We start from the raw sequence: 24,227 nt of genomic DNA, 5'->3' as shown, positions 1-24,227 counted from the left end.
GTGGTGATGATGATGATGATGATGATGTTATATATATATCATCATTGTTTAACATCCGCCTTCCATGCTGGCATAGGTGGGATAGTTTGACAGGAGCCGGCTGGGCAGAAGCCTGTACCAGACTTCCATGACTGTACAGGCAAGATTTTAACAGCTAGATGCCCTTCCTAACACCAGCCACTTAGCAGAGTGTATATATATATATATATATATATATATATATATATATATACATCATCAGTATTTAACATCCATTGTCCATGCTGGCATGGGTTGGACAGTTTGACTAAGCTGGCATACAGGAAAGCTGTGCCTGGCTCCAGTCTGATTTGGCATGGTTTTCTATGGCTGGATGCCCTTCCTAACGCCAATCACTCCATGAGTGTAATGGGTGCTTTTACGCACCACATTGTCATAACTGGAAGAGTGTTAGTGGGAATTTACTAACACACATTTTGGTCTCTGGCCTATAGGGATGTTGTTTCTTCCTTCTGTCCTTTTTTATTGTACTATAATGGTCTCTGCTTCAGAGTTGGGTGGCATCTCATACCTCCACCACTCAGGCACCCACAACCCACTCATCCCTCCTGTTGCAACCCAAGTCTTTTTCCTCAGCCCCATAGTAACTACTTTTCTCAGTCCTGTCCTTTCATCCCAGTATATCAACACTCTGGAATCTTCTCCCAGTTCATGTCATTCCTGTAGATATTGACCTGCAACCGTATAAACAGATCATTGGTGTAACCTCACTGGTTGCAGAGAATCTGTAAAGGCCAAGGGCACTGTCCCTTCCTCATGACTCAGCAATAAATAAATAAATATGAAAAAATTAATGACCAGCAACTCTTTCAGATCTGTTAATATCTGTGTAATGTCTGCTAATATATAGATATCCTTGTCAAAAAAAAAAGTAAAAAAAAAAGATTAATTGTACTAAAATGTTGCTTATTGAGTTTTGTTAGTCAATTGATAGCGACAGATGGGTGGAGACTTAGTTATCAGTTATCAAGTAGTTAATATTAATACGTGATTAGCGTGTAGATGCAATTTAGTATATTTGATTCTGTTGCGACTCTTACCTTGAATATGATACAGAAAAAAAAGGTATATTCATATCAATATAACAAGAGAGGAAGAGAGTTTTAAAATTTATCAACTGTGATTAGTAGCTATTGAAGTTTTTAATAAACGTCTGCCTTTTTCATCATGTATTGAGGTTGTATTTAACGAAAAAATGTCTTGTTGACGCTATCCATTTTGCTGCATATACGTAATGTGGGGAGATAAAGTACCAACCGGTATAGACAAAGGAACTTGATATAATTAATCACAATTAAATTAGCTTGGATTGCTGAACTCATTTCTTCTGAAAGGCAATTTATTAAAGAGAAGACAAACATTCCTTTTCCTGAAGTTAATCTGTCAGTAAGACATTCATGGATACCCCAGATTAGGATTCAAACGGCTGGATCACTTGGTCGTACCTGCACGAGGAAAAAAAAAGGGTATGCTTTACTTGAATAGTATAGATAGAGGTGCTATTGAAAGAGGGAACAGAGGCGTTTGAACAATGTTCCTGGAGTACGTCTCTGGTGGGAGGGGGGGGGGGTTCTTTAAGTTCTCTACAATTCTACAGCCAGAGTAGATAGAACCTCTTCTTGTAGTACAAACATTAACGATGTTTCTACTGAACCCCACCCCCAAAAGCAAGAAAATTAATAAAGTAAAAATATTGTAAATAAAAAAAAACATAACTTGAATGACATCAATAAAACACTTAACTAAAACAAGCTGGAAACACAAACTTCTGTCAGTACTTTATAGTGCCAGATGATTTAAACTCTCCAAATTAACGAAAGGAGATTACGTTGTTTTCCTAGCACAAAACATTTTATATTTATCCTTTTCTCTCTGATCATTATTCTTGTAGCTTGGATGCCCCCCACCCAGGGTTCAGTTGTCGGCTAAGGTAAAGAATACGCAGACCAGGTGTTCAGGGTGGAGGGTTAGGGCTTAGGGTTTAGGGTTAGGGTTAAGGTCACGCCAAAAACGGGTGGTGTACGTATTCTTTACCTCCGCCCAGTTATCTTTCATGTTTCTCCTTTCTTAAACTAGCAACCGCCTACTTCAGTCATTCTTATCACTTCATTTTCTCTCGAACTTTTTCCACACACGAATATCATCCAGATGGACGTTTAACAATTTGAACATAATGGAACCTCTGCATGGTCACTCGATCGGCTAGAAATAGCAGCTGAATTTTTCTTAAACCACATCGTGGTCTTGAAAATATGGGAAAGCACATTGCATAATGCTGTTTTTGAACACATTATGTGTGAGTAACATACAGGTTGGTCATAGGGTCTGCCTAATCAGAGCTGTTTGGGGGTCTAAATAACAACAATTTGAACTGAGACAGTAAGAAAACCTAACCTCAAAGAATAAAATCGAAATATAGACACTAGATCTCAAGAAAACGATTCAGAATCGGAGAAGGGTTGCTGAGCCCGAGGGATAGCAATAGGTGGCAAAAATTCAAACATCATTGACTTTCTACTCTTGGGCATGAAGATCAGACTTACCAGATATATTGTCTATGCAGAAATTTGTGTTCCTTTAAAAGTAACTTGCTATTTTAGTAAACATTACTGGGGCATTTGGGTATGCATAACCAGATGTTGGAACTTTCTTCACTAGACCCGCTATTTAGCCAAACCATTAATGGGTTAATGTATGTACAGAGACACGTGTTTATATTTGCCCACGTTATCCTGTTATTCCATGTAATTTATAAAAAAAATACTGTATATAAATTGTGTCTGTACCAGTGTGTTATAGTTATAAAATATATATTACATTAATTGCTGTTACTGCTTTTGTTATGTTGTTTACGCAACTTTTATTTGTATATATCAAATTTAGTTGAATTTAATGAAATCAAGAAAATATATTGTCTTGTCTAACATCTGCGTGGATGAATATTTAGCTGTCAGACATCAACGTCACCTATTTCTTCAATAATGTAGAGTTTTACTTCTATCCATTCACTTTTCTCTAAGAGTCTTATTTTCATTCTCGAATCTCACCCCCCTACCTTTTCTATTCTGTCATTTCTTCTCTCTTTGTGTTTATCTTTTTCTTTCTCAATCCCCCCCCCCCCTGCCTCTTTTATTTCAATAAAAACACGATTACCAGCTTTTTTTTAATTCCTTTATTTTTATCACCATCACCATTGTAACTATAAACACTCGTTTTAATCATCACGAACACAACTCAGACGGTCGCATCGTCACTGCCACCGCCACCACAACAATAACATTACTCACACATATACACACATACACACACGCACTTGCAATAACAACAACAATAACCAATACCATCATCATTGCAACTAGTATCGGGTTTGTTGGATTAATGTTGATGTTATTGTAACGGTGTTAGTTGGGTGTTAACTATGTATGAGTGTGTATTCTGCTATATGGATGAATACATGTGTGAGCGCACGTACGCCAGCATGAATGTATGTACGTTGTGAAATATGTGTTTCCAAATTGTACATGTATCTCTTTCTGTAAAGCGTGTGTTTGTTTTGTTTTGGTGTTGTCTTTTCTTTTTTCATGAAAATCCGCGAAGTAAGGGTGGGTGTTTAGTTACTTAGAGCGAACGTAATCGTTGGTGATATCTGTAACAATGCGGATCACTCTTTGGTCAGCCGTTGTTACAAGTCTCTCTGAGAGATTTCCTATTATAACACGCCCTCAATCATCCACGATCGACTGAAAGAAACTATCACTCACACAAATCTCCTCCTCATTAACACGAACGAACATACAAACATAAACATTTACATACACATATCTACGTAGACATACACACACATACACCTATATATACAAACAACATCACAAACACACATACATATATATATTACAAGCAGCTACGTTCAACCAAAATAACAGCCACGAGGACAAAAGATTTCCTCAACCTGGAATATACATGGTGTATAAATACAACTAATATATACCTATGTAGATACATCTATTTTTATATTCATACATGTTATAGATGAAAATACAATTAATTAAAAACTTGAACTTAAGGTAAGTAGTAGTTTTATTCAGTTACTGATTTCATTTGTACACACACACACAGCATAACAAACAATAACAAAAATCAGACAGACTTCGTGCTTGTTTACATGGTATCTTCATTGAAAGAAGAAGAAGCATAAAATTAAAAGTTATATATAATTGCGTGATTGTTATTGTCTGTCATGTTTACATATGTCTGTACGTGTGTAAATGAGTGATCTTGCTGAATTAACGCGTTTGATTCATTTCGAGAAGTCCGTTTCTACTACAAGCATCCTACATATATATATATATATATATATATATATATATATATATATATATATATATATATATATATATATATATATTCTACTACAAGCATCCTGAAAGGTTATTTTTTTTCTCTAAAATGAACACACACACACGCACATATGTATATATATGTACGTGTGTTATAAATATATGAATAAATGTAAATAAGTGCGTGTGAGTGTGTATATACATATATATATATACATACATGTATATATATACATGCGCGCGCGTGTGTGTATATATATATATAAGATCCTGTATATATATATATACATATATATATATATATATATATATATATACAGGCATATATGCATATATATATACACACGCATGTATATACACATGCATAAATTTATATATATGTATACATGCATATATATATATATATATATATATATATATATATATATACATACACACTCATGCATATGTATATATACATACATACATACACTTATATATATGAACACACATCATCATCATTTTACATCCCCTTTCCATGCTGGCATGGGTCAGATTGGTCGTCATGATCTCAATTCTTATTTTTTGTTTCTGCCCTTCTAGACGTGTGTGTGTGTGATGTATCACGTCTTGCTCGAACGTTTTATTTTGGTATGCTTTCTACGCTTAATGTACTTCCTAACATCAACCATTATACAAAGTGTGCTGGGAGTATTTTATCGTGGCGCCAATACAGATGACGGTACTAAAGGGTCCTTTTAATCTTACGTTGTCTATGCTCGTTCGCTAGTCTCTTTAGAGAGTGACCCCTATACACTTGTTTTATCAGTACTTATGAGGACTTTTGAGGTTGCTCTTTACTCTGCAAGACAAGATCTTCACCACTGAAGCATGTTTCTGTTCAGGGTTACGTTACTCATAGATTTGGTAGGACAGATGGTGACAGCAGATGATAAATGATGATAGGAAGAGAGAACGATGCGAGAAGACGTTGGAGGAGACAAAGTGATGGTGTTACATTGTGTAAGTGGGGTACACAGGGATGTTATAGTGCTTGACAGTATGATGAAGAGGAACAGTAATGGCAGGGTGAAAATGAGTGACTAACTACTGTGGGTAGTGAGTGAGTGGACAAGTCATAGTCGTAGAAATTAGTGACTAACTACTGAGGGTATTGAGAGAATGGACAAGTCATAGTCGTAGAAATGGTTGGTAGTATGAATGTGATAGATTTCAATAGTTAGTGTGTAGTGAGGGGGAGTAGTGGATAGTAGTATAGAAGAGTAATGCTGCACTTGCTGGTTAGGTGGAGCGCAAGTGATGAATAGTGAGACAGCAATGGTAAGAGAGTGATGGGTGTCAATAAAGTGGCAACTTGAGAGGAATAAACATGAATGGTAGCTACATGTTTGCATGTAGGAGAGAGAGATTTGGGGTTGTCAGATATTACTAGATCCAATGCAATCCTTCATTACTCAAGCATCATGATGAAAGAGATACTAAGGCCCCTACACCAGACTGATAGTTTGATAGATAGATAGATAGATAGATAGATAGATAGACAGACATGTGATAGAGAGATAGATGTGATAGATGTCAGTAAAGTATAACCAATCAGAGAGGGAATGGAAGTGACTGCATAGAAAGGTAATTTTTTTTATTGCTTAGTGAGTGTTGGATGTCAATAAAGGAGAGGCGGAAAAAATGGGAGCGCTGATCAGCCGTACATAGGAGAAAAAGAATAGTTGTATTGGATATCAAAGGACTGATGCAATTCCTCATTACTTAAGCATCATGATTTAGAAGGAGAGAGAACTAGTGAAATACCTGTGGTAGTGGAGGATATATTGAGCAGGGATACCTAATGTTTTCTGTCACTTCACAGGGTGCATAGAGCAGTGAATACAATAGGGATGATTGAGAAATGGGAAGCAAGAAAGAGAGAGAGAGCCGATGGTTACTTGATATATACAAAGGCCCAAATGTAGAGACAGATACTGTATACATCTCAGCCCTCACCACTACCTCTTACAGTTTTTACATGTTTTACCAAGCTTTCACAGATGATCAGATCTTCTGAAGCACTGCATATTACTATTCAACATGGTCCTTTGTCATCTTCATGAGATGCAATATCTTGAGATCAGTCTTCTCCACTTCATCTCATATCTATGTCAGTCTCCCTCTTCTTCAGGTTTCTTTAGCTTCCTTATGCAGTTGTTACTCTACATACTTATCTCATGACCATCCCAGCAGTCTTCTCTCTTGTGTATTCTCTCTGATTCCTTTGAAACACAATTTTTCTCTTGGATCAATTGTATTCTGTCATTCATACCCACACATCCAGTGAATCATACCTGCTTAATTCCTTTCTAACCTTCACAAATCCTCTGCATTTAAGGCTTACATCTCACTATTAAACAGCACTGTAGTTCACACACGACCATCATACTGTTCCTGTGTGAATTGTGATGTTGCATAACAAGCAGGCTTTGGCAAAAATTCACTAAAGACCTTTACAAAGCTTCCTGGCAAGGGTAAAATACCATTTATATTTTTCATCTATTTTTCATGCTGGCATATGTTGGATAAGTCGTTGCTCTTCTGGCTGGTTGGAGGACCACATCTCATTTGTAAGATTCATTTTTGGATTGGTTTCTACAGCTTGATATCCTTTCTAATTTCAAGCACTTTACAGAGTGGCACCAGCACTAGAAAATCTCTTCATATATTTGTCAAGAGTAGAAGGGCTGTTCGACGTATTCTTAACTGTGTATTCTGGTGTACTTTATCTTCTTGGTCCCAGCACTAGAGAAAATAGGGGTGAGAGAGAGATGCATAACATAAATGTTGAGAGGGAATAGTGGCAAATAGATAGGTTGGGGTATGTAAAGAGCAATGGTAGAATATTGGGGTACATGCGGAGCTGGTGAGATCCCTTGTTGTTAGGCAAGGGAGCTAGGTTGATGAGAAAGAGAGAGATTGGGTGTTGGAGAAAGAGGCAGATATATCCTGTGACCTCCCTAGTTACACTGGAAGTAATATATGGTGAACAGAAGAGACTAATTGTCATTTTTAGTTGCATTGACAGTATAGTACAGTGGAAGTAAAAGAAGGAAAGGGAGTGATTGAGAGATGAGTCATAGAAGCAAGAGTGTCTAACACTCTTGCTTCTTGCCAAAGCCTGCTTGTTATGCAACATCACAATTCACACAGGAACAGTATGATGGTCGTGTGTGAACTACAGTGCTGTTTAATAGTGAGATGTAAGCCTTAAATGCAGAGGATTTGTGAAGGTTAGAAAGGAATTAAGCAGGTATGATTCACTGGATGTGTGGGTATGAATGACAGAATACAATTGATCCAAGAGAAAAATTGTGTTTCAATGAATAATGGATGATAAAGGAATGGGTGATAGAGGCATAGGTGATTGAGAGATGATACAAGGGATGTGTGATTGAGGTGTGTGATGGGTGTATTAGATGAAAGGGTATCATGGAGGCCCAAGATGTAGACTCCAGGATATGTACACATACCCACACATATGTGTTTACATATCAAGTTTAACCAGCTCTTACTTCTATAGGTAACAAGATTTCTCTCCCTCTTAAAGTGAAAAGTAGACTGCATGGTGTTTGTGTATGAACTGCAATGTTACATGGCAATGAGATGTGGGCTCTGAATGAGAAGGACCTGGAAAAACTAGAAGAACAAAGTGAGCATGCTGTGATGGATATGCAGTGTTAGTCTGCAAGAACAATGGAGTATTTTTTTTATCTTTCAATCAGGAGGAAAGGCAGCACCCATGATCCATTGCAGGGTTCTGAGACTGGTTGGAGGGGGGGAATAAGGATGGTATTCTCGAACTGGAAATCTGGCCTAAATGCTTGTAACAGAGTAGACTGTGCTAAAGGCAACTGAAATGTCAAGTGTTCATATTAAAGTAGACAATGTAGGCCATGACATGAGTTCAACTCCAAAACTGGAACAAATACCACAAGGTGTCCAGCAGTTTGATATTTTCAGTTTTTCCACTCCATCATCTTGGATTGGTAGTTTTTTATCAACCTGGACAGGATGAAAGGCAAAGTTGTCATTGGCAGGATTTGAACTCAGAGGTCAGAGAGGGCATGTGATGCATCGGGATGAAAATAGCTGCATGAAGTGCTTGTTGCTCACAATGGATGGCATCTGTAGAAGAGGGAAACCTGGTAAGATGCTGAACAATATGAAGATTCATCTTAGGATATTGAGCCTTACATAGAAGAAGACAAAGAACTGAGATGATTGGCAACACAGTGTCTAGAAGACTTTCCCACTTGTGCAAAGAAGGTGAAACATTAAAAAAAAAATATATATATATATATATATATATATATATATATATAGAGAGAGAGAGAGAGAGAGAGATAGAAAATGATATTACTAAATACCACTTCATAAAGAATATATAACGTGAGTTATATAAAGGACATATTTAAATTACAATTGTTTCTATTTTAGGTACAAGGTCAGTAATTTTGAGTGAGGTGGTTAGTTAATTACAGTATTAGATTGGCACTTTATTTTATCAACCCTAAATGAATGAAACCAAAATTGATCTTGGCAGGATATAAATTTAGAATGTAAAGTGTCAGGAGAAATACCACAAGGCATCTTGTTTGATGCTTTAAACATTCTGCTGAAAAAATAATTAAATTACTCGGACTGGTTAGAATTGTTGTTGCCATCACCACCACTGCCACTAACATCGTTTAATGTCTACTTGATTTATAGAATTATAAAGATGGATAACTTTGGCTGGTTAGTTTTATAGTGCAATACCATAAGCATGTTAATACTAAGAGTAATTTGTAAATGTATAAAACAAACATTCACTTTGTACATTTTAAAACTTGTGTAGATTATAATTTTTTATATTAAACACCAAATACAGATTGTCACAATTTGATTGATCTTATTCATTCTAATAAAGGACTTCATATTAAAATCATTAATGATAGGTGTGGCTGTTTGGTAAAAAGTTTGCTTCCCAACCTCAAGGTTCCAGGTTCAGTCCCAGTGCATGGCACCTTGGGTAAGTGTCTTCTACTATAGCCTTGGGCTGACCAAATCCTTGTGAGTGGATTTGGTTGATGGAAACTGAAAGAAACCCATCGTATATATATATATATGTGTGTGTGTGTGTTTCTTTGAGTCCTCCACCACTGTTTGACAACTGGTGTTGGTGTGTTTATATCCCTGTCACTTAACAGTTTGGCAAAAGAGACTGACAGAACAAATACCAGGCTTAAAAATATGAATAATGGGGTTGATTTGTTTGACTAAAATTCTTCAAGCTGGTGCCCCAGCATGGCTGTAGTCTAATGACTGAAACAGGTAAAGGAATAAAAGAGTAAAAGAGAACATATATGCATACATATCTCCAATAATTACTGAATGCTATTAGGAGTTACACCTATATTAAAAATATTTAAAAAAATAACTACAAAATAATACAAAAAAAGTGTAAACATATCTAAAGATGACATACATGCTAGCAGATTCTTATAATCAGTGTTCTTTGTATCCTGTTTTCTACATTTACAAAATATTCCGATGTTACAGATTCATACATTCATAATTCAGGATATATTAATATTACATACATTTTTAATAACTATCAAAATTAATATTTGCTTAAATAAATGAAATCCTGTGAACATATGAATTCCTCCATTATGAAATTTTTAAAAATGGTAAAATTTATTAGAAAAATAACTAAGTGTATTGTAATTATATGTTCAAACATATTTGAATTTTGTAGGAATTTTCTATTTAAACCATTAAGTAAACAAGAGCTCACTAATTACAGTCATTGAAAATATATTATTGTAGGTAGTAATTTAATAACTTTTGTCATAATTGTCATCAACCTAGCAACAGAAGTAAAAAAATGTGTTTATATTCTTAAGAACATCCTATTAAATTATTAAATTAATCTTTTTGTCAAAGTAATACTTAGGAGATATTTAAATACAATCATAGTAAACTCTTTAGAATTATCATGTCAGTAGGGAAATTCATTCTATTACAGGGCATTTTATTATGTAGTTACCATGTAGCCAGGTCCTCATTCCAAGCAGTCATAAGTCATAACTTATTCATACATACTTGCATGCACACACACACACACACACACACACAGTGTAGCTCAAAGAAGATATGTTGTGTTGTCAGTGTCTGTGAACTGGCATATGAACTTCTGAGGCTGAAGTAAAATGCATTGTTATGGTTGCAGTTTAACCATGAAATACTGCTTGTTGGGACAAGAGCAGATGCCTTTCTATCATAGCTATTATAGCTTGTTTAAGGCACCACATAGCTATTATAGCTTGCGTAAGGCACTATCATAGCTTGTTATCATAGATTTCTTAAGGCTCTGCAAGCACTCCGTTTCTTAAAAGTTGCAGGCTGCTTGGGATCATCAGTGGAGCCACTCATATCAGTTTATAACCATAATCTCAAAATGGCTGGAATTTGGCTCAATTTAAGTTGTACTTATTGGTGTTTGTCTTACTCAATCTTTCCATAGAATAACTGTCATGACATCCTGGACTCATTCATAGAGAGTATGTAGTCTGTCCATCAAAGATCATTAAACCATCTCTTGGATGCATGTGGATTTGGGCCTGCCCAGGTCTTCTGGAAAATTTATTTGATGGGTCATGATGGGTCATAGGGAATGTTTGTGAAGTTGCTCAAACCATTTGGTGCATCAGCAATACAACATCTAACTCTCACAGCTGTACAAAAGTGCAAAGAATTCAACAACTCAGCAGATTTTCAATTTAGTGGAGAAGTGAATGTTTATGTGCTGTTGTACTTTGATGTAAAGCATTTCAAATCACTAATAATTCAAAACCTACTGTTTTAGAGAGTTATGTGTGGGGAATCAAAATCAATTAAAGTAACTTACTATATAGTATTTATCTTATAAATATTAATAATTATGTGTTAAATAAAACTCCTTGTAGCAAATCAGATATAATTATCAATCCATTAATGTTCAGGGACATAGCAATGAGTGTTAATTGGGGAAAATGCTATTAAAATAACCAGCACATTATTTTAAAATCATTAAGTGTAGCCAATCTGATTATAATATTTCTGAAGGAAGGGAAAATGAAGTTCAGTTCTTTATGAATACTAACTGGTTATGTCTGTAGAAATAGTCTGGTTCATATTTTATGTATGTTGAGAGTTTATAGCCAGAATTGTAATTACAGTAGTACCATTAATACAAAATGTAATATGTATGCTTAAATTTTCAGAGATTTAAAGTTAGCTGTTTATTATCAGCCATTAGGATATTATGGTTAAAAATACAGGTATAACCTACATATTTTATGTCTACATATAGTGATTTTCTCCAAGTTCTTATTGATTAATAGAATTTCCATCACTTCAGCCTTATATAAGTCACAGAGCTTTCTGTTACCTTATAAGACTTCCAGTAAATGCTATTTGAAGTTGTAGTAATTGTTGGTGTTTTTCAGCTTCTAGAAGTACCCAGAAAAGAATGTAACATTCTTTTTAACAGAATTTCTGAAGGTATGCCTGTGGTTGTGATTCCTGAGTTTAAAATTAATGGTGGCTAAGTCAATATTTGTCATTGTATCAGTCCGTAGATATTAATAGACAGTTTCTTTAGTTTAGTAATTAGAGTTAAGGAGATAGGTGTCAGAGTTCATACAAATATTACTGTAAGATCTACTATTGTTTAGTTTATCTAAATTAGAAACAATATTCTGGGCTATGCATGTAGTAGAGGCAGATAGTTTCACAGTTTTTCTGATTTTATGGTATCTATCTTGCAGAGGAAAATGCTTACTAAATAAAGAAAAAGTATCTTAGCTGTAGGAATAGCCATTTCAGAGTTGTAGAGAGGATTATACCAGGTAAATTTTCTAGAACATTTTTCCTGTTCTCACTTATTCTATTTCAGGTTGAAATGTATGATATTTTATCCTTAAAACTGTTTCTATGTAAAGTTTCATTATTAACAATTAAAAATTTGTTCATTCACTGATATGCTACAAACTTTCAGATTTTCTTTACTATGTTATTAGTTATGAATTTAATTAAAAAAAAAGAAGTAAAATTCCTTTCTGAGTTTTATAGACTCATAGGGCTAGTTTCCCTATTTCCATGCTGTATATATTCCCCACCTTGACAGGACACCGGTCTCTCACAGCATTTCTCATTTTTGCCAGCTGAGTGGACTGAAGCAACTTGAAGTGAAGTGCTTTGCTCAAGAACACAATCCGTCACCAGTCCAGGAATCAAAACCACAATCTTACAGTCATGAGTTCAACCATTAAGCCACGTGCTTCCACTATGAATCTAGAGGAGCCACAAAATTCATTAATATAATTTAAAAATGCATTGGGATATCTTTAAGGGTAGTAGAAGCCATAAATCAAATTCAAAGTTATATCTATAAAATCAACACTACTAATGACTTAATATTAGCTTCTAAGGATATATTGAAGCTTCTACTCTTACTAGAGCTCTTTTGTACCCATGGTGCTAGGGTTGCAGTTAGAGTTACTAATTCTCCCCTAAAGACTGAAAGCTTTTAAGTTTATGAAATATATATAAAGTCCAGTCAAATCTCTTACTCCATCTGAATCATTTGCTCCCATGCTTACATCTTACTATAATAGGTATTGTCTGTCTGTTCCCTCTTCATGGTCAAATGGCTGGACCAATGATCACAACGGTTTTCAGGATTATGCAGGAGATAATCAGGAAGATTTTTAGTGAAAAAAATGTGAAAAAGGATGATTATTTAGTGGATATTGAATTTGTATTAATAAATTACCTTTGATTTTTTTGTTAAAATTCTGGCGATGAGGATTAACTCTGGATTCCCCACTCTGTAGAGTTTGTGAATTTAGGAGGGTTTATTAGATTTGCGATACTGTCCTTTTATTTCCCATCATAGATGGGCAGATTTGCTATCTTACTATAATAGGCATTATGTCTGTCTGTTCCCTCTTCATGGCCAGATGGCTGGACCAAAGGTTATGATATTTTTGGGGATTACAAAGATGGTTGTCAGGAAGGTTTTTAGCATTAAAAAATCAAATAGTATGATTATTTCGTGGATATCGATTTTTGAATTGATACACCACCTTCGCATTCTTATTGAAAATTCACCGACCATGAGTAACTCTGGATTTTCATCATATAGTTTGTGACCCCGTTATCAATAAGAAGGGGGTCGCGAGGACGGTAAATAATGAAAATAAAATGGAAAAAGTGTGTGTGATTATTTAATGGTTATTGAAATGTGTTAGTCTCAAGCAGAGTTTAGTGTCCAATGAAGGAGAGGTTGGCATGGGTGCCAGTCGTTGGATTCGGTTCGATTTCGATTTCAAATTTCAAATTCCAAATATATATATATATATATATATATATATATATATATATATATAGGTTATAAAGGACACAGGTTTCGTGTGTCACATAGCTAGCTAGAGGCGATGGCTTCTTGGAGCTAATTCACGGCAGCTTTCGTCCTAATTTTCGGACTGCCATGTTGGCTTGGCGATATATATATATATATATATATATATATATATATATATAGTGTTAGCTTGTTTCCACTTAACAACTGCATCATTCATTTAGTTAAAAGATGCAGAAAATATAAGGTTGGTAGAAATGTAACAGTGCTTATCAGCTGTTTGAGTGTAAAAATTAAAACCTGGATTGGTTTTTAGGTTTTATAAAGTAAATCTTTTTGATATATTTCTTTATGTCAGGAATGAGTCCTAGTTGCAATACATTTACGGTATATTTTCAACAAAAATTAACTAATCAAAGTTATACCCCTTCTCTATGTTTCTGTAATTTTAATCAGTACAAATTGTTTAATAATTGTTATGTGTTGATCACTTTATTGAATAGTGGTTGTCAAAAGTTACTCATTCAACTTAGATCCTTGTCTGTCATTCTCTGTAAACGTATATATAATCAGTGGTTCTCAACCATTTTTTTATCTATGGATCCCTTTGATTACTATTTTATTCTGGTGGACCCCAATAGCCATTTGTTGTTTAAAAACTAGTTTAATAGATGATACCTTTAAAATTCCTATTTTGTTTATGATGCATTCACATGTATAAGTTGAGCTATGTAAAACACCAGAGAAAGAAACCTAGCTGTTTCGTGCTATATATGCATCTAAATCAACATTTTTTCATAGAGCCTTAAAATACTACTGTGGATCCAGTTTACTATTTTGCTTATGTGGACCCCTGAAATTCTTATATGGACCCCAAGGGGCCAAAGGGGCCCAGATTGAGAACCATTGATATATGATGTGTGTGTGTGTATATATATATATATATATATATATATATATATATACACCCACATACATGTATATTTGTGTGTGTCTATCATCATCATCATCATTGAACATCTGTCTTCCATGCTGGCATGGGTTGGGTATTTCTACAGGGTTGGGTACTTCTACAATAGTCCCAGCCCAAACTAAACCTTGGGAGTGGATTTAGTAGATGGAAATTGAAAGAAGCCTGCCATATATGTTTGTGTGTATATATTATATATATATATATATATATATTCAAGGTAAATATAGTACTTAAGTTTAGTCACCAGAATTAAGTATGGTATTATCCATACAATTTCAAAATAAGGTGATTAAAATCTGCTTATTTTGATAAATAATACAAAATGGGACAAGAACGCAAAACATCCAGACAGTTAGGTGATACAAGAAAGGGACAACAAAACCTCCAGATAGGCGATACAAAGAAAACAAGGACGGGTCATTCAGAGTTTTCTTTCCTCAGTCGAGATCCAGATTATCTTTGCAATTTCTGCATATATATACAGTAGCACCTTGGTTTTCGAACAATTCTGATCGCGAATAAATTGTGCTTTGTGTATATATATATATATTGATAGATATAGATATATATAAATCACGATTTGTTCATGATCTGAGGCATTCATAAACCAAGGTACTAGTGTATTAAATGAATATGAGAAAGACAAGAGATAGAGTATGATTTATTCGTGATCAGAGTTGTTTGAAAGCTGAGGTTCTACTGTATATCTATCTATCTATCTATCTATCTATCTATATATATATATATATATATATATATATATATATGTGTGTGTGTGTGTGTGTGTGTTTGTGTATATATATATATATATACACACACATATATACATACACGTGTGTGTGTGTGAATGTATGTTTGTGTCTTCTTGTCTTGACATTGCATGACAGTTGTACAGTGAGTGTCTCTGACATATCAGCAACGTCATTCATTTCCTATATTCTGCGAGAATATGTTTGTTATTACCTTGCTTGGAAACAGGTGAGGGTTGGCTTTAGGAAGGGCATTCAGCTGTAGAAAATCTGCCTAAAATAAACACGGAATAGTCGACGTTAAATGATGATGGATGTAAGTATACTGTAAATATGTGCAGGCGTGTGTGTGTGTGTATGCTTTTGTGTCTATAGTTTTAAAACAGCCAATATATTTGAATACTTATAGACTACCATACTTTTTCACCTCTCACGTAACATTCATTCCACCTCATGTCAATATTTATAATTGCTGATTACTGCCGACATCGTTCCTCGTTCTCTCGTAGAAATTGTTGCGAATAACAGAATGAGTGTTGTGATGGGTCATTGCTGTTTCTATTTAGTAATCAACTTTTGGGGAGGGAAAAAAGTTGTTTTTTTCTTTTAAATTTTCTTTGGCGATGCTTTCAAGGGTTTGTGTGTTTATTTGCTGTTTCTTAGATTCAGTTTTGTTTATCAATAAACTGGTTCGTTTTCGATTGTAGCTAAGGTAACTCTGAAAGTTTGTTATGATATTTTTAGCTTATCCAATTATTTGCATCAGAACTCAAACAAAAGACGATAAATCTAACCTGTCCATCTTTAGTAAAAACGCACAATCATTATCGTCATCAATATCATGAACCATATTGATAAGAACAATTATGATATTTAGGAAAGAAAAAACATGTTTATAAGAGCAATAGTAAAAAAAAAAAACATAAGGCATAAACAAACAAAAAATAATAACCCAAGCAAATTGGAAATAGCAATTGTATAAAACCAGAACAATAGCAATAACGTAATTCTGACACAGACACCCAACAGTGGTGACAAGAGAGTGAGGGAACCTCTAAGCGGTCGTTTGACCTGCTAGAAATAGTAACCGAATCACCCTCATCAAACTAATTTGTTTTAGAAAAGAACATTGCATGACGTGGTACTTGGTTCTCTGTATCAGAAAAATGATAACATGGTTACGGCTGGAACGCTTTTGATCATAGCTTGCTCGGTCTGGAGGAACATAGGCTAAACGACAAAAACAATAAAAGTATTGGTTAACATGTGTGCATCTGTGTCGGGGTGTTCTTAGCGGTCGCTCGAAATAGCAGATAAATCTTCCTCAAATCATGCCCCACTGCCCGTGTAAAAAAAAGACCACTTTAGATAATACAGTCTACTGTCTCGAAAACCTAAAACTGGATGGTCAATGTTAGAGTGCTTTTGATCATAGGTCTGCTCAATCAGAATTGGCATGGAGTTAAAATAAAAACTAACCCCACAACATTCGTTGTTTGTCAAGTGAACGAATCTCTCATGTATTCGCTCAATTTGCAAGAAATGGCAGCTAAATCACATACTGAACAGTATAGTTAGTACTGGCTGTACAAAGTGCAGTGGTCATGACTGGGATATTTTTGATCCTAAGTTTGCTTACACGGGGTTGATCGGATCTAAATATTATTCAGCCTCAAATCAGTCCTGATTTGATCAAAGCATTCCAAGAGTGACCATCTCGTCTTTTTTGTTTTGGAGTTTTGTGAAGGATTGCAATATTCAGTATGTCCTTTCATTATGTAAGACAAAGAACGACTTGAAGGATACTTGCCTGCTATTTTTAACAGTTAGATCGACCACACACACACACACACACACACACACACGTTATGCAGTGAACTTCTTTGGCTTGCAACTGTTTCTGCTATAACATGTAATGCATTCAGAGCTGAGTGCTTGTTCACCTTGTAGCAGAAACAGGTTAGCTGATGAAGTTCATTGTATAATTTCCTTGTTATGTATTTAATTTCGTACTACACTCTGTACTCAACTAAGGCTTTATTCTCAAACACGTGTATATAGCTGAATTTTAGGTATAAAAAGTGAGGATCGCATCGCATTCGATGTCGCATAGTACTTGAGTAAATATGGTAACGAAGAATGAAGACTGTCTACTCCCAAGCTATTATTAATCATCTTTTTTGTTATAAGTACAAGGCCCGTAATTTGGGGGAAGGAGACCAGTCGATTACATCGACCCCAATACTTAACTGGCATTTAATTTATTGACCCCGAAAGACTGAAAAGCTAAGTCGACCTCGGCGGAATTTGAACTCAGAACGTAAAACCAGACGATTCTACCAGCTTGTCACCTTGGTAGTATTAACAAAGATTACAACAACATTACTAAAACTATAACTACTACCAATAATAGGTCGCTCGACTTACTAGAAAGAGCAGCTAAATTTCCTTAAAATCACACCCTACTGCCTTAGAAAAGGACTCTTTTAGATAATGTGGTGTAAGGTTCCTTGCATACAGGAAAAAGACGGGATTGCTATGGTTGGAATACTTTTAATCATAAATCTCCTGTGTCAGGAATGGTCTAAGTCTAAGCAACAACTATAACTATGAACTTGTGAGGAAGCTTCTATCCGGCTACTGGACATAGACCCAAGAATAGGGGGTGTAGTAGATGCAAACGCACCCCTTAACATTTTTGTGGGGCAATGAAAGCGCTTTGAACATCCTCCTGAAAATCTTCATTGCCAAATCGAACGAGCGAAGAAACATTTTTGGACTGATTTGAAACATTACTTTTCCATTATTGGATTTATCTAATTTGATTATGTACAACAACAACAAGAACAACCACAATTATGATAATAATAATTATATTATTATTATGATCGTACTGCTGCCCTCCTTCAATCGGGCAGGCAAGGCAGTTTTCCTTTGCCTGGCGGCTGTGGCGAAAGAGGTTGTTTGGTGGACAAGGCTGGAAGGCATGAGAACAGATACATTCCTCTTTGGTAGAGCTCTCATTGACTTCTTCGAGTTTCACTTGAAAAGGAAATTGAGAATGGAGAGGGAAGTGCTGTCCTCGAGTGAGTTTCTTGAAAGGTGGGTAAAAAGTTGCGAAAATGGCAAGTGTGGATGGTACTTCTCTAAGTGTAGACCTGTAAGTCGGAGAGAAGGAATTGGAGAGGGCACTTGCTCCTGAGGTTTCACGGAAACCTCGGACAGTGGGGTTCGTCGATTATCCTTAGAGGTCTTCCTGTATCAAGAAGGCCACATCTCTATCATCCCCTCTGTCACATTTTTTAAAGCCTTTGTATGCTATGCATATGTCCCTTCTTTTTCTCTGTATACTTTCTTTTTCCTTTTTTTAAAATCATTTTATATGTAAGTCCCCCACACTTTGTCTTTGTTGTCCCCCTCGTCCTTCGCCCTTGTGGCAAATGAAATTATTATTATTATTATATGTTTCACTTTTGCTTTGTATTTGTACAAGTTGACTCCCAAGTCTCACCCCAGAGACCTCAAGAGACAACAAGTTCAAGTTGGTGTTATGCCTAAGGTGTCACATATTTGGTTTTGCACATAGTATTGTTCTAGAGAATGTTTAAGAAAACATAAGAAAATTACAAGTTTGTTTTAAAATTTGAGATTACATAGACAATATTTTACGTAGGATATGGGTAGTTCCCATGAGCACTATCTTTTGAATTTCTGCCATTTTGGGGGTTCCTAGTATCTGAGCTAGGTAGGAATCAGCCCCTTTTGCTATCATTCCTCGGGCACCTATGACAACAGGTATTGTTTTAGTCTTTTATTATTATTATTATTATTATTATTATTATTATTATTATTATTATTACATCCGTGTTTGCTTTGATATTAAAATTGTAAAGATCGACCTTGTTTGTAAAAAATTTTGGACCTTAGTGGGTCTGCACCCACTAAGCAGATTTCTTTTTCGCACTTATGCCACTTGTCTAACTAGAAATAGAAGCCAAATATTTTAAAATCGTATCCGTACTGTCTTAAAAAGAGGAGGGTTACATTAGATAATGTCATCTTAATTATACAAAAAGGTGGAGCAGTCATAGCTGGAAGGCTTTCGTCGTAGGTCTGTTCGACCAAGACTGACTTGGATCTAAACAACTGTATGCTGATCTTCATACTTCCACGTTGTGTTAGACAAGACACAGAAGAAAGAAACAATAAACAGTTAAATACTGGGTAGCATGTCGATGTTGGTATTTAGTATAACATTCACTGAATAGCATTGTTACGTTACATCCGAATTGCTAGAAACAGCAAATAATTTCGGTAAATTTTCAGATTAACACCCGCACGATTTTCACTAGGGTGTTAGGGTTTTAGGGTCAGGGTTAGGGTTAGGATTAGGGTTACGGTTAGGGTTTTAGGGTTAGGGTTAGGTAATCGTGCGGTATTAATCTGAAAATTTACCCTAATTTCTCCTTCATACCATTGCTGTCTTAAGGTATGGCCACACTGAGTAATTGCTCAGGAGGTCACGAGTTTAGGGGCTCAATATTAATCTATGTACTCTGTGTTTATATATGTAGTACCCCAGTACATCGCTTTGCCTGGGGCGGAACACTGGCATAACTACAGGGTTATGCCGGAACACTTAATGCTTTTAAGACTGTTCTACCTCCAACCATACTTTACTCTGTTGGAAAAGGAAATGTCGTAATAGTCGAAAATATCCCTTAAAAAGACAACAAAAAGTCAAGGCCAGAATGCTTTTCATTCTAGGTCTACTTGATCACAATTGACCTAGGGCAAAACAACAACAACACGTACGACTCCAACAATAAGCAAAGCTTTACACGCTTCTCGGATAACACAGCTACTACCACTACCACCACCACCACCACCATCAGCAGCAGCAGCAATAAACGATTGCTGTAAAAGATAAAACTAAAAATAGCGGTGATAGCCCTAACGTTATTAACGATCGGCTGTAAACATCGATAACATTCAGTTGCAACATAAACAATGAAAAACCGCAGCAAACAGTGAAATAACGAAATGACCATCGATGATAACAACATCAATATATACATCTACAAATACCCACCCCTTAATTCTATCAATAACAGTCGCATTTGCCATCACTCTTGCTGTTGCATATCTATCTATCTATCTATCTATCTATCTCTATCTATCTATTTATCTCTATCTATCTCTATCTATCTATCTATGTCTGTCTGTCTGTTGTTTATATCTAACTCCATATTTATCTATTTTTGTCTTCCTATCCAGCTAATAATGTTTGTCTGTCTTCGTATTTGTTTATATCACGTTCTGTGCATTGTCTGGGTGTTTTTCTAGTTGTTAACCACCCACTGTCGATGCAATTCTGAAATACTTTCCGAGGCCACATAGACCCTCCTTAATACATCTGAAGAGATACTGTCATCTAAAACTGTCACAGAGTTTTCTCAGATATGCTTCCAAAATATACATTACAAATATAAAGACAAGGGGGAAATCGACCTTACATTGTATTAAATATAACAACAGCTGGGTGGATCTGTGTATGCATATATCCGTGTAACATGACAAGGACTTTGTAAAGTTGTGCGGCGGTTAATTTATTGAATGAGTTAGATATATATAAATTTTGTATTTGTTTGTCTGCAAAATTTACTACGAAAGCGTATATAGAAGCAAGAGAGGTAAACAATTGCAGGAAAACCGAGGTAATGTTCTTAGCTTGAACTGTTTTTCCGTTTAAAGAAAAATAACATTGCATGCACTAACTAAAACAGAAAATTTAAAGAAAGAATGTGTGTGTGTATGTATCAGGAACAGCTTTTCTTGCAAACTAGTTATATTAAAAACACGACTGTGTCTTTGTTTGATTATTTGTATTAAGGATTTTTTTCGTGCTTCCTTATTTGGACCTTTATTTTGAAAATGAGTGTGAAAGTCTTGAAAGGTCAGACCAATGGATTTTGGAACATTATTGTTCCAAACCAAACATAGATCACTGATAAGGAAATATGAAAAATCTTCCGTAAAAAAGACCAAACCTGAACATAGTCGTGTTACAAACACACACACACGCACGCACGCACACACACACGCACGCACACACATAATTGTCCAGGGATGGTTCGTATGTTAGAAAAAAGAACACTTACTAGACATAGAATGGGTTTAATTTTCATGCAAACACACACATTCATACATGGAAACATGTTTGTACATATTGTATATATGCATGTACAAATACAAATGAAAAAAATAAAGGCAATGCAAGAAAGTTGCGACAAAGACAATTAAATTAGGACTTTTGTGTTCCACACAGACGGATAGATAGATTGAGAGAGAGAGAGAGAGAGAGAGATGTTTATACATGCGGTTTATATGTATGTATATATTTTCAATTTATTGTGTACATGTTTATGTGTATAATATACATTTTATAAATACACACTCGTATATATAAAAAATAAATATATGTGCATGTGCGTATTGTCCCCATAAAACAGGTTCTTAACATAATTCAGCATTCTTCATTCATTTGTTTTTGCTAGAAAGCTACAAAAATTTCTCAAGTGTCATGACCATTGTTATTTGGAATGTAATCTTGTTTACTAAGAGAAAAAAAAATAACAAAAAAAAAAGAAAGAAAAGAAAGCTACAGTTGAATTATACGACGAAGTTTATAATTTCTTTGTAATAAATTAAAAGGGAATGAATTTGAAACACTGAAAATATTTCTATTAATTTATAAGTCTATACCTGTGTGTATTTACCTTATTTATGATTTGGTTTGTATTCATCGGTAGCTGTTGTGTAATCATGTATCTATTCTTGAATAAAATGTATGTGCATATTTGTTTATGTGCATGTAGGTTCGAGTATATAACTGTAAAGCACCAGACCAAATGCTTCAAAGTATTTAGCTACGTTATAGATTTAAAATTCAAATTCCGCCGAGGTCGACTTTACTTTTTACATTTCCAAAATTGTTAGAATAACCACTTGCATTGAAGACGATTCGGTCAGCTCTGCTCCGCTGCAAAATGCGTGGCCTTGAACTCATGTAAATTATTATTTTATATATATACACACACACGAACGTGGATTTCAATATATTAACAATGTTTTGAAAATATTGTATTTCTGTGACGTCTTTCTGTGTTTCACATGACTGCAACAAAGAGAAAAAGATTAAAAAATGCCAGTTTCTTTGTGCATAATAAATATGTGTGAGTTCCGTAGATTGTTGGTATGTTCGTCGCGACCATTTCATATTTTATTCAGTCGTCCAGTGAGTTTTGCTTTTTTAAGTGAGTAGGTAGAGTGTGATTTAAGGCAGATCTCGCTGCTATTTCTAGCCAGTCGAGCGACTACATAGAGATTCGTTGGTGATGTGTGGTGTAGAATATTGGTCTGTGTCTACGACTTGGGTTCAGTCTTCGATTACTCTTCTCAACTGTGCCCTTTCATTTCTATTAAAGGAAAAATCATACTGCATGTCCTAAATTACTTCAATTAACAAAGTCAAAACTAAAAGTGAAAATTTAAAGAAAGCATACCGTAAATTCTAGTTTAAAAAAATATATGTTTGTGTGTGTGTATGTATGTTTATATATGATTACCATTGACTCCATGCAGAATTCCCTTCTCATTGCTCACGCATACTTGTAACAGGTTTGGTAGCATTTCTGCCATGGAGTCTCAGATGACTAACCAACCCCGATTTTGTTTTAAATTTTTTTGTAACAAATTTAGTGAATAATTTGGTCAACATATCACTCTAACAGTAGTCCTGCTCTGCCCTTGTGCATTTGTCCAAAATGCATTTTCAGCTCATCAGTAGATGAGCATCACTTAGACAAAAGGGACTGCTGTGTTCCATTAGTGTGGTTATAACTGTACACATATAATCATCTTCTGCTGGTCCCCTGATATGTAACCTTTCATGGATGACATGTCCATTTTTTGAAAGTGTAATGCAACCAGGTGAGATTATCTCTTGACTTTCTATCATGCAGAACTTTGATATCCTGCAGTTTTCTGATATTACATTTCAATATTTAATGGGAAAGCAGGATTTTCTGAAAACTGCTAGTTATAGTATTACAGGCTGCCATTTATTTCTTTTCAGTGCAACATGTTCCCTATGTACAGTGAAAATGTTCAACGATTTAAGATTGTATATTGTAGCATTACAAAATCTCATTCTAGATGCTTACATAGAACTACTTTGCCATAAAATAATCACTTTGGAAGCCTGAAATCAAAAGCTTAATAACATGACCAACCCATCACAAATGGTACTTAATGAGGTGAGCTTCCACACTGAGACAACCTGCTTTTTCCTGCACTTCTGTGTTCAGGTGTAAAAGATTTTCAACTGATGTTTAACCTACACCTTAGACACTTCTGGTGAAATCTCCTTTTTTTCACTTGCTAAGTTAGGAGGGAAGGGCAGCACTCATGAAACTGGTAAAATTAATACTGTTAATGTTCTGTTTAAACTGTTGCAGGTCAACACTTGCAGGAAAGACATAAGCAGGGAGGAAATTCCAGAGCGATGATGTTCTAGGAATGAAGGATTGGGCATAGGGATTGGGGCAAGAAAAGGGTGTTTGGATGCATTAAGGTTGACAAAAAGTGTAGAGGTGAGTGGGATGGAGTTGCCTGAGTGGTGGAGACACAAGACT

The 24,227-nt window shown here is 35.3% G+C and overlaps 1 protein-coding gene and 1 long non-coding RNA gene across 5 annotated transcripts in view; one reads left to right on the top strand and one right to left on the bottom strand.

Annotated features, from left to right (window-relative positions):
- Window positions 1–254: 254 nt before the first annotated feature.
- On the bottom strand, window positions 255–23,051 carry LOC128247564 (uncharacterized). The gene is made up of 3 exons (XR_008263881.2): window positions 22,311–23,051; window positions 15,746–15,805; window positions 255–1,484 (listed from the first exon to the last, which is right to left on the bottom strand). It is a non-coding gene; the product is annotated as an uncharacterized LOC128247564 (long non-coding RNA).
- Window positions 3,234–24,227, top strand: part of LOC106883075 (uncharacterized) — a 335,438-nt gene continuing 314,444 nt past the window's right edge. The window contains exon 1 of one of the 4 annotated variants that reach the window (XM_052966955.2): window positions 3,234–4,103. Coding sequence is in view for 1 of the 4 variants with exons in the window: in XM_089350513.1 (XP_089206639.1) it covers window positions 4,069–4,103 (35 nt within the window). In the remaining 3 variants the exon portion in view is untranslated. Of the gene's footprint in view, window positions 4,104–20,786; window positions 21,249–21,363; window positions 21,921–24,227 lie in introns of those variants that run through there. The other 3 variants (XM_089350513.1, XM_014933956.3, XM_052966956.2) reach the window with 3 other exon arrangements.

This window comes from Octopus bimaculoides, chromosome 4, assembly GCF_046866305.1.
Source record: "Octopus bimaculoides isolate indiv1 chromosome 4, ASM4686630v1, whole genome shotgun sequence".
Classification (NCBI taxonomy): domain Eukaryota; kingdom Metazoa; phylum Mollusca; class Cephalopoda; order Octopoda; family Octopodidae; genus Octopus; species Octopus bimaculoides.
The sequence above is the reverse complement of the archived record's forward strand: the minus strand, read 5'-3'. Positions and strand labels throughout refer to the sequence as shown.